General features: G+C 44.1%; 1 protein-coding gene across 3 annotated transcripts in view; it reads right to left on the bottom strand.

Annotated features, from left to right (window-relative positions):
- Positions 1–19,560, bottom strand: part of LOC135525565 (metabotropic glutamate receptor 1-like) — a 52,038-nt gene that overhangs the window by 11,555 nt on the left and 20,923 nt on the right. For all 3 annotated transcript variants that reach the window (XM_064953255.1, XM_064953256.1, XM_064953257.1), the window contains exons 4-8: positions 11,226–11,461; positions 7,734–7,980; positions 6,557–6,725; positions 5,673–5,799; positions 3,025–3,413 (exon numbers count right to left, since the gene is read on the bottom strand). In XM_064953255.1, the coding sequence (XP_064809327.1) occupies positions 3,025–3,413; positions 5,673–5,799; positions 6,557–6,725; positions 7,734–7,980; positions 11,226–11,461 (1,168 nt within the window). The remainder of the gene's footprint in view (positions 1–3,024; positions 3,414–5,672; positions 5,800–6,556; positions 6,726–7,733; positions 7,981–11,225; positions 11,462–19,560) is intronic.

Genomic DNA, 19,560 nt, shown 5'->3' with positions numbered 1-19,560 from the left:
GCCCTAGAGCCCTGAGCATGTCCTAGAGCCCTGAGCATGTCCTAGATCCCTGAGAAGGCCCTAGAGGCCTGAGAAGGCCCTAGAGCGCTGAGAAGGCCCTAGAGCCCTGAGAAGGCCCTAGAGCCCAGAGCATGCCCTAGAGCCCTGAGAAGTCCCTAGAGCCCTGAGAAGGCCCTAGAGCCCTGAGAAGTCCCTAGAGCACAGAGCATGCCCTAGAGCCCTGAGCATGCCCTAGAGCCCTGAGCATGCCCTAGAGCCCTGAGAAGGCCCTAGAGCCCAGAGCATGCCCTAGAGCCCTGAGCATGTCCTAGAGCCCTGAGAAGGTCCTAGAGCCCTGAGCAGGTCCTAGAGCCCTGAGCATGTCCTAGAGCCCTGAGCATGTCCTAGAGCCCTGAGCATGTCCTAGAGCCCTGAGAAGGTCCTAGAGCCCTGAGCATGTCCTAGAGCCCTGAGCATGTCCTAGAGCCCTGAGCATGTCCTAGAGCCCTGAGCATGTCCTAGAGCCCTGAGCATGTCCTAGAGCCCTGAGAAGGCCCTAGAGCCCTGAGCATGTCCTAGAGCCCTGAGCATGTCCTAGAGCCCTGAGCATGTCCTAGAGCCCTGAGCATGTCCTAGAGCCCTGAGCAAGTCCTAGAGCCCTGAGAAGGCCCTAGAGCCCTGAGCATGTCCTAGAGCCCTGAGCATGCCCTAGAGCCCTGAGCATGTCCTAGAGCCCTGAGCATGTCCTAGAGCCCTGAGAAGGCCCTAGAGCCCTGAGCATGTCCTAGAGCCCTGAGCATGTCCTAGAGCCCTGAGCATGCCCTAGAGCCCTGAGCATGTCCTAGAGCCCTGATAAGGCCCTAGAGCCCTGAGCATGTCCTAGAGCCCTGAGCATGTCCTAGAGCCCTGAGAAGGCCCTAGAGCCCTGAGCATGTCCTAGAGCCCTCAGCATGTCCTAGAGCCCTGAGCATGTCCTAGAGCCCTGAGCATGTCCTAGAGCCCTGAGCATGTCCTAGAGCCCTGAGCATGTCCTAGAGCCCTGAGAAGGCCCTAGAGCCCTGAGCATGTCCTAGAGCCCTGAGCATGCCCTAGAGCCCTGAGCATGTCCTAGAGCCCTGAGCATGTCCTAGAGCCCTGAGAAGGCCCTAGAGCCCTGAGCATGTCCTAGAGCCCTGAGCATGTCCTAGAGCCCTGAGCATGCCCTAGAGCCCTGAGCATGTCCTAGAGCCCTGATAAGGCCCTAGAGCCCTGAGCATGTCCTAGAGCCCTGAGCATGTCCTAGAGCCCTGAGAAGGCCCTAGAGCCCTGAGCATGTCCTAGAGCCCTCAGCATGTCCTAGAGCCCTGAGCATGTCCTAGAGCCCTGAGAAAGCCCTAGAGCCCTGAGCATGTCCTAGAGCCCTGATAAGGCCCTAGAGCCCTGAGCATGTCCTAGAGCCCTGAGCATGTCCTAGAGCCCTGAGAAGGCCCTAGAGCCCTGAGCATGTCCTAGAGCCCTCAGCATGTCCTAGAGCCCTGAGCATGTCCTAGAGCCCTGAGAAGGCCCTAGAGCCCTGAGCATGTCCTAGAGCCCTGAGAAGGCCCTAGAGCCCTGAGCATGTCCTAGAGCCCTGAGCATGTCCTAGATCCCTGAGAAGGCCCCAGAGCCCTGAGCATGTCCTAGAGCCCTCAGCATGTCCTAGAGCCCTGAGCATGTCCTAGAGCCCTGAGCATGCCCTAGAGCCCTGAGCATGTCCTAGAGCCCTGAGCATGTCCTAGAGCCATGAGAAGGCCCTAGAGCCCTGAGCATGTCCTAGAGCCCTGAGCATGTCCTAGAGCCATGAGAAGGCCCTAGAGCCCTGAGCATGTCCTAGAGCCCTGAGCATGTCCTAGAGCCCTGAGCATGCCCTAGAGCCATGAGCATGCCCTAGAGCCATGAGAAGGCCCTAGAGCCCTGAGAAGGCCCTAGAGCCCTGAGCATGTCCTAGAGCCCTGAGCATGTCCTAGAGCCATGAGAAGGCCCTAGAGCCCTGAGAAGGCCCTAGAGCCCTGAGCATGTCCTAGAGCCCTGAGCATGTCCTAGAGCCCTGAGCATGCCCTAGAGCCATGAGAAGGCCCTAAAGCCCTGAGCATGCCTAGAGCCCTGAGCATGTCCTAGAGCCCTGATAAGGCCCTAGAGCCATGAGAAGGCCCTAGAGCCCTGAGCATGCCCTAGAGCCCTGAGCATGCCCTATAGCCATGAGAAGGCCCTAGAGCCCTGAGCATGTCCTAGAGCCCTGAGCATGTCCTAGAGCCATGAGAAGGCCCTAAAGCCCTGAGCATGCCTAGAGCCCTGAGCATGTCCTAGAGCCCTGATAAGGCCCTAGAGCCATGAGAAGGCCCTAGAGCCCTGAGCATGCCCTAGAGCCCTGAGCATGCCCTAGAGCCCTGAGCATGCACTAGAGCCCTGAGCATGCCCTAGAGCCCTGAGCATGCCCTAGAGCCCTGAGCATGCCCTAGAGCCCTGAGAAGGCCCTAGAGGCCTGAGAAGGCCCTAGAGCCCTGAGAAGGCCCTAGAGCCCTGAGAAGTCCCTAGAGCACAGAGCATGCCCTAGAGCCCTGAGAAGTCCCTAGAGCCCTGAGAAGGCCCTAGAGCCCTGAGAAGTCCCTAGAGCACAGAGCATGCCCTAGAGCCCTGAGCATGCCCTAGAGCCCTGAGCATGCCCTAGAGCCCTGAGCATGCCCTAGAGCCCTGAGAAGGCCCTAGAGCCCAGAGCATGCCCTAGAGCCCTGAGAAGTCCCTAGAGCCCTGAGAAGGCCCTAGAGCCCTGAGAAGGCCCTAGAGCCCAGAGCATGCCCTAGAGCCCTGAGCATGCCCTAGAGCCCTGAGCATGCCCTAGAGCCCTGAGAAGGCCCTAGAGCCCTGAGAAGGCCCTAGAGCCCAGAGCATGCCCTAGAGCCCTGAGAAGGCCTTGGTCAAAAGTAGTGCACTGTTTATGGAATATGATGTCATTTCGAACGCATCCAAAATCAAAACCAAACAGATTAATACAAAAAAAGAGACTAAGGAATAAGTCTATATAATCACCTGGGCCCAGGCGCTCATAAAACGTGGCTTTCTGGTACAGATCTTCTTCTTGCTGCCTGCCAGGATGCGTGCGATGCGGTTGGTCTTGGTGACTAACGCTGAGTAGCACATGGCGGCTGAGAGGCCCACTAGGAGGCGCTGCAGGTAGCAGGAGGCCACGGTGGGCCGGGCGATCAGGGTAAAGGGGCAGATGTAGCCCAGGAAGATGCCGGCCAGGATGATGTAGCAGAGCTCACGGCTGGAGGACTTGACCACGGGCGTGTCTCGGAACAGGACGAAGATGAAAGTGACGAAGGAGGTGACTAGGATGCCCAGGCAGGCAAACACCACCTGGACGATGGACTCCGGGTTCCCCCACTCCAGGTACCGCAAGGTGATGGGCTCACAACCTGGGGAGAAGACACAGATAAAGAGAAAATGTGTGAGACCTTGCTCTGAAGATGTTTCTCTAGAAACAAAGGAAAAAGGCTCTGATGTAATAGGCTAATGGGTTGATTCGTTGATGGGTTGATTGGTTGATTTAACCTAGGTCCTAGTCCAATATCTTTCATAGTATGCCTTACCTGACACTTCTTAATAATTCAATATTAGGAAAATTACCCAAAATCACAAAGGAAGAAACCAATAGTGGGTCGAAATTAGAATGCTGCCCAGCTGTCCAGAATGAATGCTGCCCATGCTGCCCAGAATGAATGCTGCCCATGTTGCCCAGAATGAATGCTGCCCATGTTGCCCAGAATGAATGCTGCCCAGTTGCCCAGAATGAATGTTGCCCATGTTGCCCAGAATGAATGCTGCCCAGTTGCCCAGAATGAATGTTGCCCATGTTGCCCAGAATGAATGCTGCCCAGTTGCACAGAATGAATGCTGCCCATGTTGCCCAGAATGAATGCTGCCCATGTTGCCCAGAATGAATGCTGCCCAGTTGCCCAGAATGAATGTTGCCCATGTTGCCCAGAATGAATGCTGCCCAGTTGCACAGAATGAATGCTGCCCATGTTGCCCAGAATGAATGCTGCCCATACTGCCCAGAATGCTGCCCAAAATAATATTCATTAAACATGGGTAGCCTATAGAATTTTACTTTCACCAAATCAACCACCAAAAAGCCTGTGTGACCGCTGTCTCCAGTTTGAAAACACACTAAGAATTAAAGTAGGTTTTCAGCTCAACTATAAATAAACCCCTTTTCTCTACTTAGGGAGGGCTAGTGCACAGCACAGCTAGCCATGGGGAGGGGAGGAAGAGACAGGCTGGAGTACAGAGCATAACCATGGGGAGGGGAGGAAGAGACAGGCTGGAGTACAGAGCATAACCATGGGGAGGGGAGGAAGAGACAGGCTGGAGTACAGAGCATAACCATGGGGAGGGGAGGAATAGACAGGCTGGAGTACAGAGCATAACCATGGGGAGGGGAGGAAGAGACAGGCTGGAGTACAGAGCATAACCATGGGGAGGGGAGGAAGAGACAGGCTGGAGCACAGAGCATAACCATGGGGAGGGGAGGAAGAGACAGGCTGGAGCACAGAGCATAACCATGGGGAGGGGAGGAAGAGACAGGCTGGAGTACAGAGCATAACCATGGGGAGGGGAGGAAGAGACAGGCTGGAGTACAGAGCATAACCATGGGATGGAAGGGGAAAGGACAGGACTGTAGCAGAACTCATTAAATCACTGCAACGTATCACTAGTCCAAGCATCCAACATCACAACGGTGTCCATTCACAGACAAACCTAACTGATGCCAAACATTTGACCAATTTTATATCGACATCAAACTGCAAAAACAAAATAATCACATAAGGTCATGAAGTAGTTTGTGTTATGGTAGTTCAAATAATTGCTATCTAAACAAAACATTTATTTTCACAAAGTTGCTGACAATTATTTTTGGGTATAGTGTTGTCGTTTCATGTCTAATGCCTCTGGCGTAAAAGTAAGACATGTGAATGGATTTAAAGGAGCTCGTCTGAAGGGCTTGAAAGCCGTTTGAAAGTAGAACGGCAGCGGCAGCAAGAGAGAAGTAGGGCTGCAACACGTTGAACATGATTAATGGTGCTCTGGCGCCATGGGGACACCTTTGAAAATAGGACAGCAGTATAGGACAGGTGGGTGATATAGTGCTGCTACTAACCATTATGGATGAATAAACACTGTAGTGCTGAAATTAAGTGTTGTCCTGTGAAGGTTTTAGGGAACTGAACGTCAAAATAAGGGCGTAATACCCCTGGGGGATGGAGCTTCCCCTGTGAATAAGATATCTGCTCTGATCTCGAAAATATTATGCTATTATACAGCTGAACAGAAAGGCAGAGCGAAACACGGGAGCAAGGAACTCCATCTAAATACTGCAAATAGCCAAAACGCTGTAGGCCTACTATAATGTCAGGTAATAATACACAAGATAAATACAATGGTAGAAGATAATATATGTCATAGAATCCTCTGATGTACTGTAACCAGGTGTATTTTGGCTCTCCTTAGCTGTGTATATGTTGCTGTAGGCACCTCTACAAAGACAAGAAAAGCTGAAACCAAACAGCATACCCTCCTAACAAAAACAACAGCATGATGGCACTGTTCTGTACCCTTTCGTTTGTTCCCATTTAGTCACAATTCTGTAGCTATGGAAGAGGGAATGGCTGTACCTTCCAGTTCGGGGTCCGGCCACCAGCCCAGCTCGCAGGTCCTGCAGGTGAACTCATCCTGGACGATCTCGTTGTCTTTACAGGGCGTACAGATCCAGCAACAGCTCACCTCTCCTTTCCTGATCACCTGTATCCATCAAACACATTGAGTGATTGTATGTATTAGATCATTAAAAACACCTACAGACAGGATGAGATAACACTGTTAGTGTAGCCCCTCTACTTACTCCATTAACTCATACAGCCGCTCCCAGTTCACTCCCTAGTCCCTACCAGTTCACTCCCTAGTCCCTCCCAGTTCACTCCCTAGTCCCTACCAGTTCACTCCCTAGTCCCTTCCAGTTCACTCCCTAGTCCCTCCCAGTTCACTCCCTAGTCCCTACCAGTTCACTCCCTAGTCCCTACCAGTTCACTCCCTAGTCCCTACCAGTTCACTCCCTAGTCCCTACCAGTTCACTCCCTAGTCCCTCCCAGTTCACTCCCTAGTCCCTACCAGTTCACTCCCTAGTCCCTACCAGTTCACTCCCTAGTCCCTACCAGTTCACTCCCTAGTCCCTACCAGTTCACTCCCTAGTCCCTACCAGTTCACTCCCTAGTCCCTACCAGTTCACTCCCTAATCCCTACCAGTTCACTCCCTAGTCCCTACCAGTTCACTCCCTAGTCCCTACCAGTTCACTCCCTAGTCCCTACCAGTTCACTCCCTAGTCCCTCCCAGTTCACTCCCTAGTCCCTACCAGTTCATTCCCTAGTCCCGACCCCTTCCCAATGGCCCTTCATTTGCAGGGCCTGTATAAGTATAATCAAGGTAGTGGTGGAGTGTCAACCATATTTCTTACACCTTACAGATCTGCAAACCGTGTGTGTGTGTGCTATTGACCCGCACCTTGATCTCTCCCTTGGAGCAGGGCACACTGCAGACGGAGCGGACCATGTCACTGCGGTTTATCTGCATCATGTAGTCATCGATGCTGAGCTGACCCTCGTGCCACGAACCCACGTTGATGTAGTCGAATGCACCAGGCTCCACATACTGGAGGTTCATTATTTCATACCTAACAGGGGAGGGAAAGTTGATTTGATGAAGATCGTTGTTGACAAAGCTTAGCACATATAAAATATCTTAGCACATATAAAATATCTTAGCACATATGAAATATCTTAGCACATATAAAATATCTTAGCGCATATAAAATATCTTATCGCATAGAAAATATCTTAGCGCTTAAAATCTGAAACTTGCATTTGATTCAAGTCTACAAAGACTTATTTTCGTTGTGAAAGGGAATGCAACAGATTAAATTATGTTAATGGTCAGGGGACTTTGGTTTATTGGTTTATTCGGATTCCCATCAGCTTTTTCCGAAGCAGCAGCTGTTCTTCCTGGGGTCCACAGAAAGAACATATAACATGACATGTAACAAAACACTGATAGACAAGGGCAGTCACACAAACTTCAAATACAACCATATACAAACAATACAACTAAAGAACAATAAATGTGTAGAGTGTGTGTTAGAGTGTGATAGAGAGAGAGAGAGAGAGAGTGTGTGTGTGTGTGTGTGTGTGTGTGTGTGTGTGTGTGTGTGTGTGTGTGTGTGTGTGTGTGTGTGTGTGTGTGTGTGTGTGTGTGTGTGTGTGTGTGTGTGTGTGTGTGTGTGTGTGTGTGTGTGTGTGTGTGTCCTTTCACAGTCCCTATTGTGCCATGAGTGGTTGTTTTATCTCCCTAAAATGACTTTGGGATAAATATATACTTTCTTTCAAAGTTGACAAGTACATATATTTGATATGTTTCAGTATGATTGATCCATAATGAGCTTCTGGGAACATCTTTCTAATCATCTGCAACGGTATTCTCACAGTCAGGGGATTTGTGTTGAATACAAAGAGTTGCTGTACTGGTTGAATTCTAGCGCAGTCATCTCGCTCAAGGCACCAACTTCTTAACCATTAGATCAAGAGGAAATCCCACCTTAAGCCGGGGGCACCCTGTTTTTTTTTGTCTTACGGCAGTGCTATTTCATCACGAGAACGTGACTCCAAATCACCTGGGCTACACCTACCTGCCAGGCGTGTCCCCATTCTCATCAAACCACACGTCTTCTCCAGACACCCCAGTGAAAGAGGTCCTCAGGAGGAACTCCAACAGCTGGCTTCCATCGATGGGGTCCATGGCCTCACACAGTCCCACATGGCCGGGGCAGAGGTGGCTGTGCATGTCATGCAGACCCTGAGCCATGGCGTAGATAGCGTTGATGACGAAACCCATCTTACTGTCCTGGACATAGTTGTCCTCCAGACTTTCGTAACCTGTAATTAAAACATGAAATTAAGATTAGGGATGGATTGTTTTCCTGTAATGTAAAGAAAGAAAGTGCTACATGTTTCAGTGCTGCAACCATTATACAACAATTATATAATGCTACAATGCTATGCAATACAAAGTGCAATAGATATTCATAGCTGAATATGAAATAAACAATCATATTTTTCTATTATCACATTTTTGGCAGCATAATACTGACTGACATATTGCAAAAGAATGATAGGGTGTCCAAAGACACATGCTTATTGTTATTCTTGGGCCTATTTGTTTATTTGGATCCACATTAATTTTTGAAAATTTTAGGCATCAGAAGGACACACTGTTCTGTTCTCTTTTGTTCTCTTTAGTTCTCTTCTCTTTTGTTCTTTTCTCTTTTGTGCTGCACTGCGCTGCTCTGTCCTGCGCTGTGCTGCGCTGTTCTGCTCTGCTCTGTTCTGCTCTGCTCTGTTCTGCGCTGTGCTGCGCTGTTCTGCTCTGTTCTGTTCTGTGATGTGCTGTCCTGTGCTGTTCTGTGCTGCGCTGCACTGTTCTGTGCTGTTCTGTTCTGTGCTGTTCTGTTCTGTTCTGTGCTGTGCTGTTCTGTGCTGTGCTGTTCTGTTCTGTTCTGCACTGTTCTGTTCTGTGCTGTTCTGTTCTGTTCTGTGCTGTGCTGTTCTGCGCTGTTCTGTTCTGTTCTGTGCTGTGCTGTTCTGTGCTGTTATGTGCTGTTCTGTTCTGTTCTGCACTGTTCTGTTCTGTGCTGTTCTGTTCTGTTCTGTGCTGTTCTGCGCTGTTCTGTTCTGTTCTGTGCTGTGCTGTTCTGTGCTATGCTGTTCTGTTCTGTGGTTAAGGCATCAAAGGGCAGGCATTATATAATAGCATCAAAGCATTCCTGTTACCATGGAGCCACCAAAAGTTTTGTATTTGGAAGTCGCCCATTAGGTATAAATAATGGGGATATTATGATTAATTGACAGAGGAAGAAAATCTATTATTCTAATGTATTCCTTCCTCCCTCGATCCATTTGTATCCTTCGTTTGCCAGACATACAGGGCTCGTGAATTACATTGTATTATGCCATATGTTAAAAAATGGAGACTGCAGGGTAACATTTTGATGATTTACAAAAGGTATACTATTTGAATAGAACAATATATAATAGGTCCAGGGCCACCCTAATGAATTAACAAGCGTTAAGCAAGCTAGAAGCAGTATAAGTAGCACATACCGTTGGTGATCAAATACTACAATATCTCAATGTTAGTCTCCTGGTACAGAAAGTGATCAACATTAAGCATCAAATAAACAATTGTGTTCATATCAATTTGTAAATCCAACAGTTATGCAGTGATTGCTCGGTTTTCAGATGTGTTTGTTTGTAGTCGTGCTTGTGTTTTATTTTTTATTTTTTATCAATCAGCTCACTGAGTGATACAAGTACTAACAAATACACCAACGATAGATTGGATAGGGTTGTAGTGGATAGTGGCAGGCAGAGTGAGAGTTATATTCAGACAAGGTGTACCTGGTGGTGCCCCACTTAGAATGAGTCCTTGAGTTTGACCCTTACTTACTTCACTAACTTTTCACTCTTGATAAAGTAGACATGCATACAGATAATCACTACTATCTCACTCTTTAAGTATATCAGCTGTTGACCATGTTTCATTTAATATAAGATAATAGTAATAACAATATATGCCATTCAACAGACGCTTTTAACCAAAGCAACTGACGGCCATGCATGCATACATTTAACGTATGGGTTGTCCCGGGAAACGACCCTCCTATCTTGGCGTTACAAGCCTCATGCTCTACCAACTGAACAACTTAACATCTTTCTTTGTCCTCATCTCATCCTACTGATAAATCTTGTCATGTCATGAAACCTACTACTTTAGTGTGTGTACTGTATGTACACACGGCGTCCATTCTAACACCACGGTGTCTTAACGTATTTGGGCCGAGGTCCGTATAGGATCATGCAGCATGTGGTTCTACAAGGCAGACCAGCCAGCTGGCATCTCATCGAATGCTTTCAAATGTTATTGGGCTATGTTTTATACAGCAATCTCAAAACCAGTTGTTGTGATCTCACTGCAATGCATAAAACCACCCCAATAGCCTTATATAGTAGAGGTCAACAGATATACATCGGTAGGGTTGAATTTCAGGGTTGCTATAACTCTGATTTAGAATCCATGCAGCATAGGAAAAACCGTCTAAACCACAAAGGTCAATGACTTCCCATCAAACAAATCCTAGAGTTGTCTCTTGATAAATCACAATATCAGTGGACCTCTATGTATATTGCCAGAGTGACGTGCTTTACGAGATCATTCAGATAAAATACACACTCACCATCTTGGAGCTCTATGCAAAGAAACAATAGATGTGACTCAACAGCAAACTATAACTCTGTCTCTGATTATCACACATGATCAATATCCCTCTCATACATAGGAAATAGAGAAACGTAGGGCTTGATTTGTGAAATGAGGTGTAAGAGGAGTCTTTCTTGTCAAAACAAGATGGATATAGATTGGAAAAAAATATCAACAGCAGATTGACCAAGGGAACAGGACATGTAAAAGAGAAATGTAAATCCATGCTAAATACTCAAAAATGTTTTTCTATGCTGTTGCATGCAGTGTATATATACGTTTACCTTCAATACATTGTTTTTGTCAACAAAAATAAGTCATTTCTACAGAACTCATGACTAGATTTACTAAGCTGTTGTCCCCGACTCGACAAGCTTGGGTTAAAAAAAGTAAACGTACAGCTCAAAAGGAATATAAGAGCGCGACAACAACAAAAACATTTTGAAAACATGCTTTCTGAGCATTGTTTCAAGTGATCAATATAGCTTTAGCTAATCAAATTCATCTTGATTATAAAAAATAATAATTGTGAGATCAAATGTGCCATGATAATTCAATTTACCTAGATCATCTTTGGTTGGCCAGGAGAATGTTTCAGAAAAGAAAAAAAAACAAGAGTATTATTGTATGGCTCCAGTAGATGCACAGAAACGTTCACCCTAAACGACTCATAATAGAAGAAATATATATCGTTCGAGTTTCATGAAGCTTCTAGACTTTTGAAACAAAAATACCAAAATTATATCAAATCTAAAAATCTTAATGCAGTTATTAGTTGAGACAACATCAAGTATACCATGTTAGTTTACAATGTAAGTCATCAAACCCTTCTGAAGAAACCATTATTATCTTCTATCATATCTACCTGAGCAGTTTTTCATGTAGTTCATGTTCTCCAGCGGGTGCCCTGGGATGCGGCACTGGAACCTGTACTGCCAAAACTCAGGGAACCACGGGTTCCTGGTGTTGGTGTGGAGGCGGAGCTTCAGGAAGTAATCATCAAACGACGTCACCTCCTCCGACTGCAGCTTCACAGTGATCCCGCCCACAGCCTCCTGTTCATAGCCCTCAACCACCTCATCTCTGTCTGCCCAGCCATCACTGTGGAGAGAGACACAGTAGCGTTGTAGTAACATCACTCTTACTCTTTACCACCCTTAAATGGATGGTCCTTTAGAGCGTTTCAATGGCATCCTAAAAAATAATTTTGGAACGGTTTTACATAAATCTGTCAGGGACTGAGACAAAGGGTTTTTGTTTGCCTACATCGAAGAGACAGACGTCGTAGAGTCTGAGGGATGTGGCAAGACAGCATCTTCAAGCGTCACAACAAAAGCTGAAGCTATGGTGTGACAAAGCCGCAAGAGAAAGAGAACTGAAGTCTGGGTGTTACTACTCTTACCTTCTGGGACAAGTAAAGTGCTTGCCAAGTGGCAAGGGCCTCAAAAGTGGTCAGCAAGACAGGGCCAATATAAACTATGAGATCCTCTGTCTAGGAAAACTGTGTCCCAAACAAAGAATATTGCAGAGAGTATCAGAAGTAAAGTTAATGAATATAGTCTCTGTGTTGCGTGCACTCATGTCATAGCTTGGGGAGGAGAGATGAGCGTGCGCTCCAGGACGCAAAAACATTACAGTAACATCATCACAGCTTCTTGCTCAAAGACTTCCACCACCTTACTATCACTATAGGGGCCAGGACAGCTGAATCAGTATCATACAGATACAGGATCTTAATTTGAGCCAGTTGCTACAGCAATAGAATAATCCTGCAGCAACAGGAAATGTGAATTATGATGTGGATTATAATTAATGGACATTGTTGTAGGGGATGATAGATTTTTGTTAGGGAAAATCAAGTCTGAAATTTCAAAGTGGAAACTTTAGGAGCCTTTTAAAAACTCAAGTTTTCATTTCCTAATTTCTTAGCAACCAAAGAGTGATCAAATTAATAATACTTCGAACGACACTCCTTGCAGTCTTGCCAGGGGAATATGCTAATGATACAAAAATTAAACAATTGAATGAATGTCCTCCTCCCTTCTCCAGCATGGCAACATCACCAGTATATAGCCATCTGTTTCACAGCACTACACACACACTATGTGCCAAGAACTTGCTGCTCTGACGTCAGCACATAGAAGTCATCACACTAACCATAGTAGGAACAAAACACACTCGACAAGGCCAAATCACTTTGATGTGGGACATAGAAATGTTGTATTGTCTAACCTTTACATAGATGGAAGGAACCCTATATACCCAAATCAAAGACAATGACAAATGTAATGTCAGCATTCAAGGGAAAAGCCCTCTGGTATTTAGAAAAAGGCCAATTGTCTCCTAGAGGGACCACACACACATGTAGTGTGCAAAAAATGGATACTCTACTGTACTGTACTCTTCTATACTCTACTGTGCTTTACTGTAGTCTACTCTAATTTACTCTACTCTACTGTACTGTGCTCTACTTTAGTCTACTCTACTGTACTTTACTATACTCTACTCTACAGTACTCTACAGTAATGTACTGTACTCTACAGTACTCTACAGTACTGTACTGTACTCTACAGTACTTTACAGTACTGTACGCTACTCTCCTGTACTCTATTGAACTGTACTCGACTGTACTGTACTGTACTCTAATGTACTTTAATCTACTCTACTAAACTGTACTCTACTATACTGTAATGTATTCTACTCTAATGTACTCTACTGTACTGTACTGTACTGTATTGTACTGTACTGTACTGTACTCTACTCTACTGTACTTTAATCTACTCTACTGTACTATACTGTACTGTACTCTACTCTACTCAACTGTACTGTACACTACTATACTGTATTGTATTCTACTCTAATGTACTCTACTATACTGTACTGTACTGTACTGTACTCTACTCTACTGTACTTTAATCTACTATACTGTACTCTACTGTACTGTACTCTACTCTACTCAACTGTACTGTACTCTACTATACTGTATTGTATTCTACTCTAATGTACTCTACTATACTGTAGTGTACTCTACACTCTACTGTATTGTACTCTAATCTACTGCACTCTACTGTACTGTAATCTATTGTACTCTAGCGCAGTGGTTCCCAAACTTTTTATAGTCCCGTAACATTCAAACATTCAACCTCTAGCTGCGTACCCCTAATAGCACCAGGCGCAGCGCACTCTAAAATGTTGTTTTTTTTGCCATCATTGTTAGCCTGCCACACATACAGTACACTGTGCAATACATTTATTAAACATAAGAATCAGTGTGAGTTGTTGTCACAACTGGCAAGTGGGAAGTGACAAAGAGCTATTATAGGACAAGAGCACAAATAATAATACTAATCAATCATTTAGCTCTTTATTTAACCATCTTACATATAGAACCTTATTTGTTAATCGAAAACTGCGAATAACTCACCACAGGTTAATGAGAAGGGTGTGACATAACTGCAATGTTGGGTTGTATTGGAGAGAGTCTCAGTCTTAAATAATCTTCCACACACAGTCTGTGCCTGTATTTAGTTTTCATGCTAGTGAGGGCCGAGAATCCACTCTCACATAGGTGCGAGGTTGCAAAGGGCATCAGTGTCTTTTAGCAGCGTGATTTGCCAAGGCAGGATACTCTGAGCTCAGCCCAATCCAGAAATCTGGCAAATCAATTTTCACAGAACAGCTTGTTGCAATTCCGATGAGGCTCTCCTGTTCAGATATGGGTAAGTGGACTGGAGGCAGGGCATGAAAGGGATAACGAATCCAGTGGTTTGTCTCATCCATTTCAGGAAAGTACCTAATTGCGCACCCAACTCACTCAGGTGCTTCGCTATGTCAAATTTGACATTGTCGGTAAGGTTGAGTTCATTTGCACAAAAAAAATCATACAATGATGGAAAGACCTGTGTGTTTTCCTTGTTAATGCAGACAGAAAAGAGCTACAACTTATTTTTATTTAACGAGGCAAGTCAGTTATGAACAAATTCTTATTTTCAATGACAGCCTAGGAACAGTGGGTTGTTCAGGGGCAGAACAACAGATTTGTACCTTGTCAGCTTGGGGGTTTGAACTTGCAACCTTCTGGTTACTAGTCCCACACTCTAACCACTAGGCTACCCTACCCATAGCCTCAATTTTGTCCGCACATTGAATATAGTTGCGGAGCGTCCCTGTAATCCTAGATTCAGGTCATTCAGGTGAGAAAAAACATCACCCAGACAGGCCAGTCCTGTAAAAAACTCGTCATCATACAAGTGGTCAGACAAGTCAAAATTACGGTCAGTAAAGAAAACTTTAAGCTCGTCTCTCAATTAAACATTTTTTTTTGTCAATACTTTGCCCCTTGATAACCAGCTGTATGTTGTAAAAGCGTTACATGGTCGCTGCCAATATCGTTGCATAGTGCAGAAAATACACAAGAGTTTAGGGGCCTTGCTCCCTGTCATGGGTTTTGCGCCATCAGTACAGATACCAATATGAGCAGCAGCTACGTTTGGCTACATAGTTGAATTCCCGTGTGAGAGTAACTGTTGATGTGATTGGATGTTAATTATGACTAGGCTATCTGTATTTGACATTGTGTTGTTGTTTAAATGTGAATCATATTAATTATTATTTGATGTAGCCCTACGGCTTTGAGGATACCCCAGTTTGGGAATACCTGCTCCAGAGTACTCTACTCTACTGCACTCTACTCTACTCTACTTTACTCTACCCTACTCTACTGTACTGTACTCTACTGTACTGTACTCTACTGTACTCTACTGCACTCTACTCTACTCTACTTTACTCTACCCTACTCTACTGCACTGTACTCTAATGCACTGTACTCTACTCTACTCTACTCTACTTTACTCTACCCTACTCTACTGCACTGTACTCTACTGTACTGTACTCTACTGCACTGTACTCTACTGTACTGTACTGTACTCTACTCTACTGCACTGTACTGTACTGTACTGTACTCTACCATACTCTACTGTACTGTACTCTACTGTACTCTAATGTACTGTACTTTACTCAACTGTACTGTACTCTACCATACTCTACTGTACTCTATTGTACTGTACTGTACTCTAATGTACTGTACTCTACTGTACTCTATTGTATTGTACTGTACTGTACTGTACTGTACCCTCTATAGTACGCCACTGTCCTGTACTCTACTGTACTCTACTGCACTCTACTGTACTCTATTGTACTGTACTGTACTCCACTCTACTGTACGCTACTCTACTTTACACTCTCTATAAAATGTTGTTTCAGGAGAATATGACTAACTGTGTTACTTTTCAAACCAAATTAAGCTCAGTTATGGATGTGTTGGCCAAAGCAGTGGTGGCAGAAATAAGTAAAATGTTCCATGATGGGTCTACTGATGGGTACAGTAAAATGTTCCATGATGGGTCTATTGATGGGTATAGTAAAATGTTCCATGATGGGTCTACTGATGGGTAAAGTAAAATGTTCCATGATGGGTCTACTGATGGGTATAGTAAAATGTTCCATGATGGGTCTACTGATGGGTATAGTAAAATGTTCCATGATGGGTCTACTGATGGGTATAGTAAAATGTTCCATGATGGGTATAGTAAAATGTTCCATGATGGGTCTACTGATGGGTATAGTAAAATGTTACATGATGGGTCTACTGATGGGTATAGTAAAATGTTCCATGATGGGTATAGTAAAATGTTCCATGATGGGTCTACTGATGGGTATAGTAAAATGTTACATGATGGGTCTACTGATGGGTATAGTAAAATGTTCCATGATGGGTATAGTAAAATGTTCCATGATGGGTCTACTGATGGGTACAGTAAAATGTTCCATGATGGGTCTACTGATGGGTATAGTAAAATGTTCCATGATGGGTATAGTAAAATGTTCCATGATGGGTCTACTGATGAGTATAGTAAAATGTTCCATGATGGGTCTACTGATGGGTATAGTAAAATGTTCCATGATGGGTATAGTAAAATGTTCCATGATGGGTCTACTGATGGGTACAGTAAAATGTTCCATGATGGGTCTACTGATGGGTATAGTAAAATGTTCCATGATGGGTATAGTAAAATGTTCCATGATGGGTCTACTGATGGGTATAGTAAAATGTTCCATGATGGGTCTACTGATGGGTATAGTAAAATGTTCCATGATGGGTATAGTAAAATGTTCCATGATGGGTCTACTGATGAGTATAGTAAAATGTTCCATGATGGGTCTACTGATGGGTAAAGTAAAATGTTCCATGATGGGTCTATTGATGGGTATAGTAAAATGTTCCATGATGGGTCTACTGATGGGTATAGTAAAATGTTCCATGATGGGTATAGTAAAATGTTCCATGATGGGTATAGTAAAATGTTCCATGATGGGTCTACTGATGGGTATAGTAAAATGTTCCATGATGGGTATAGTAAAATGTTCCATGATGGGTATAGTAAAATGTTCCATGATGGGTCTACTGATGGGTATAGTAAAATGTTCCATGATGGGTCTACTGATGGGTATAGTAAAATGTTCCATGATGGGTATAGTAAAATGTTCCATGATGGGTATAGTAAAACGTTCCATGATGGGTCTACTGATGGGTATAGTAAAATGTTCCATGATGGGTATAGTAAAATGTTCCATGATGGGTATAGTAAAATGTTCCATGATGGGTCTACTGATGGGTATAGTAAAATGTTCCATGATGGGTCTACTGATGGGTATAGTAAAATGTTCCATGATGGGTATAGTAAAATGTTCCATGATGGGTATAGTAAAATGTTCCATGATGGGTCTACTGATGGGTATAGTAAAATGTTCCATGATGGGTCTACTGATGAGTATAGTAAAATGTTCCATGATGGGTATAGTAAAATGTTCCATGATGGGTCTACTGATGGGTATAGTAAAATGTTTCATGATGGGTCTACTGATGGGTATAGTAAAATGTTCCATGATGGGTCTACTGATGGTTATAGTAAAATGTTCCATGATGGGTCTACTGATGGGTATAGTAAAATGTTCCATGATGGGTATAGTAAAATGTTCCATGATGGGTCTACTGATGGGTATAGTAAAATGTTCCATGATGGGTCTACTGATGAGTATAGTAAAATGTTCCATGATGGGTCTACTGATGGGTATAGTAAAATGTTCCATGATGGGTCTACTGATGGGTATAGTAAAATGTTCCATGATGGGTCTACTGATGGTTATAGTAAAATGTTCCATGATGGGTCTACTGATGGGTATAGTAAAATGTTCCATGATGGGTCTACTGATGGGTATAGTAAAATGTTCCATGATGGGTCTACTGATGGGTATAGTAAAATGTTCCATGATGGGTCTACTGATGGGTATAGTAAAATGTTCCATGATGGGTCTACTGATGGGTATAGTAAAATGTTCCATGATGGGTCTACTGATGAGTATAGTAAAATGTTCCATGATGGGTCTACTGATGGGTATAGTAAAATGTTCCATGATGGGTCTACTGATGGGTATAGTAAAATGTTCCATGATGGGTCTACTGATGGGTATAGTAAAATGTTCCATGATGGGTATAGTAAAATGTTCCATGATGGGTATAGTAAAATGTTCCATGATGGGTCTACTGATGGGTATAGTAAAATGTTCCATGATGGGTCTACTGATGGGTATAGTAAAATGTTCCATGATGGGTCTATTGATGGGTATAGTAAAATGTTCCATGATGGGTCTACTGATGGGTATAGTAAAATGTTCCATGATGGGTCTACGGATGGGTAAAGTAAAATGTTCCATGATGGGTCTATTGATGGGTATAGTAAAATGTTCCATGATGGGTCTACTGATGGGTATAGTAAAATGTTCCATGATGGGTCTACTGATGGGTATAGTAAAATGTTCCATGATGGGTCTACTGATGGGTATAGTAAAATGTTCCATGATGGGTCTACTGATGGGTACAGTAAAATGTTCCATGATGGGTCTACTGATGGGTATAGTAAAATGTTACATGATGGGTCAACTGATGGGTATAGTAAAATGTTCCATGATGGGTATAGTAAAATGTTCCATGATGGGTATAGTAAAACGTTCCATGATGGGTCTACTGATGGGTATAGTAAAATGTTCCATGATGGGTCTACTGATGGGTAAAGTAAAATGTTCCATGATGGGTCTATTGATGGGTATAGTAAAATGTTCCATGATGGGTATAGTAAAATGTTCCATGATGGGTCTACTGATGGGTATAGTAAAATGTTCCATGATGGGTCTACTGATGGGTATAGTAAAATGTTCCATGATGGGTCTACTGATGGGTATAGTAAAATGTGCTACTCTAATGTGCTATTCTACTTTACTCTAATCTACTCCACTGTGCTCTACTGTACTTTACTCTACTGTACTCTACTCTACTCTACTATACTCTACTCAACTCTACTTGACTGTACTGTAATCTACTATACTGTACCTACTCTGCTCGACTGTACTGTACTCTACTCAACTGTACTGTGCTCTACTCAACTATACTGTGCTCTACTGTACTGTACTTAACTATTCTCTACTGTACTCTAATATACTGTACTCTACTGTACTGTATCCTACTGTACTCTACTATTCTGCACTCTACTGACCTCTACTGTACTGTACTCAACTCTACTGTGATGTACTCTACTATACAGAACTCTACTCCACTCGACTGCACTGTACTGTACTCTACTGTAATTTACTCTAATCTACTCGACTCTACTGTACTCTACTTTACTCTACTGTACTCTAATATACTGTACTGTACTCTACTGTACTGTACTCTACTGAACTCTACTGTAAAGTACTCTACTGTGATGTACTCTACTATACTGTACTCTACTCCACTCGACTGCACTGTACTGTACTCTAACTCAACTGCACTGCACTCTACTCAACTGTACAGTGCTCTACTCAACTGTACAGTGCTTTACTCTACTGTACTGTATTGTACTCTACTATACTGTACTATACTATCCTGTACTCTACTGTAGTCTACTGTACTGTACTCTACTCAAATGTGCTCTACTCGACTGTACTGTACTCTACTGTTCTGTGCTGTACTGTACTGTACTCTACTGTACTCTACTCTGCTGTACTCTACTGCACTCTAATACACTGTACTCGACTCTACTTAAATGTACTGCACTGTACTGTACTCTACGGTACTCTATTGTACGGTGCTGTACTGTAATCTC

The sequence above is a fragment of the Oncorhynchus masou genome, chromosome 32, assembly GCF_036934945.1.
Source record: "Oncorhynchus masou masou isolate Uvic2021 chromosome 32, UVic_Omas_1.1, whole genome shotgun sequence".
NCBI classification, from domain to species: Eukaryota; Metazoa; Chordata; class Actinopteri; order Salmoniformes; family Salmonidae; genus Oncorhynchus; species Oncorhynchus masou.
This window is presented reverse-complemented; position numbering and strand designations above follow the sequence as displayed.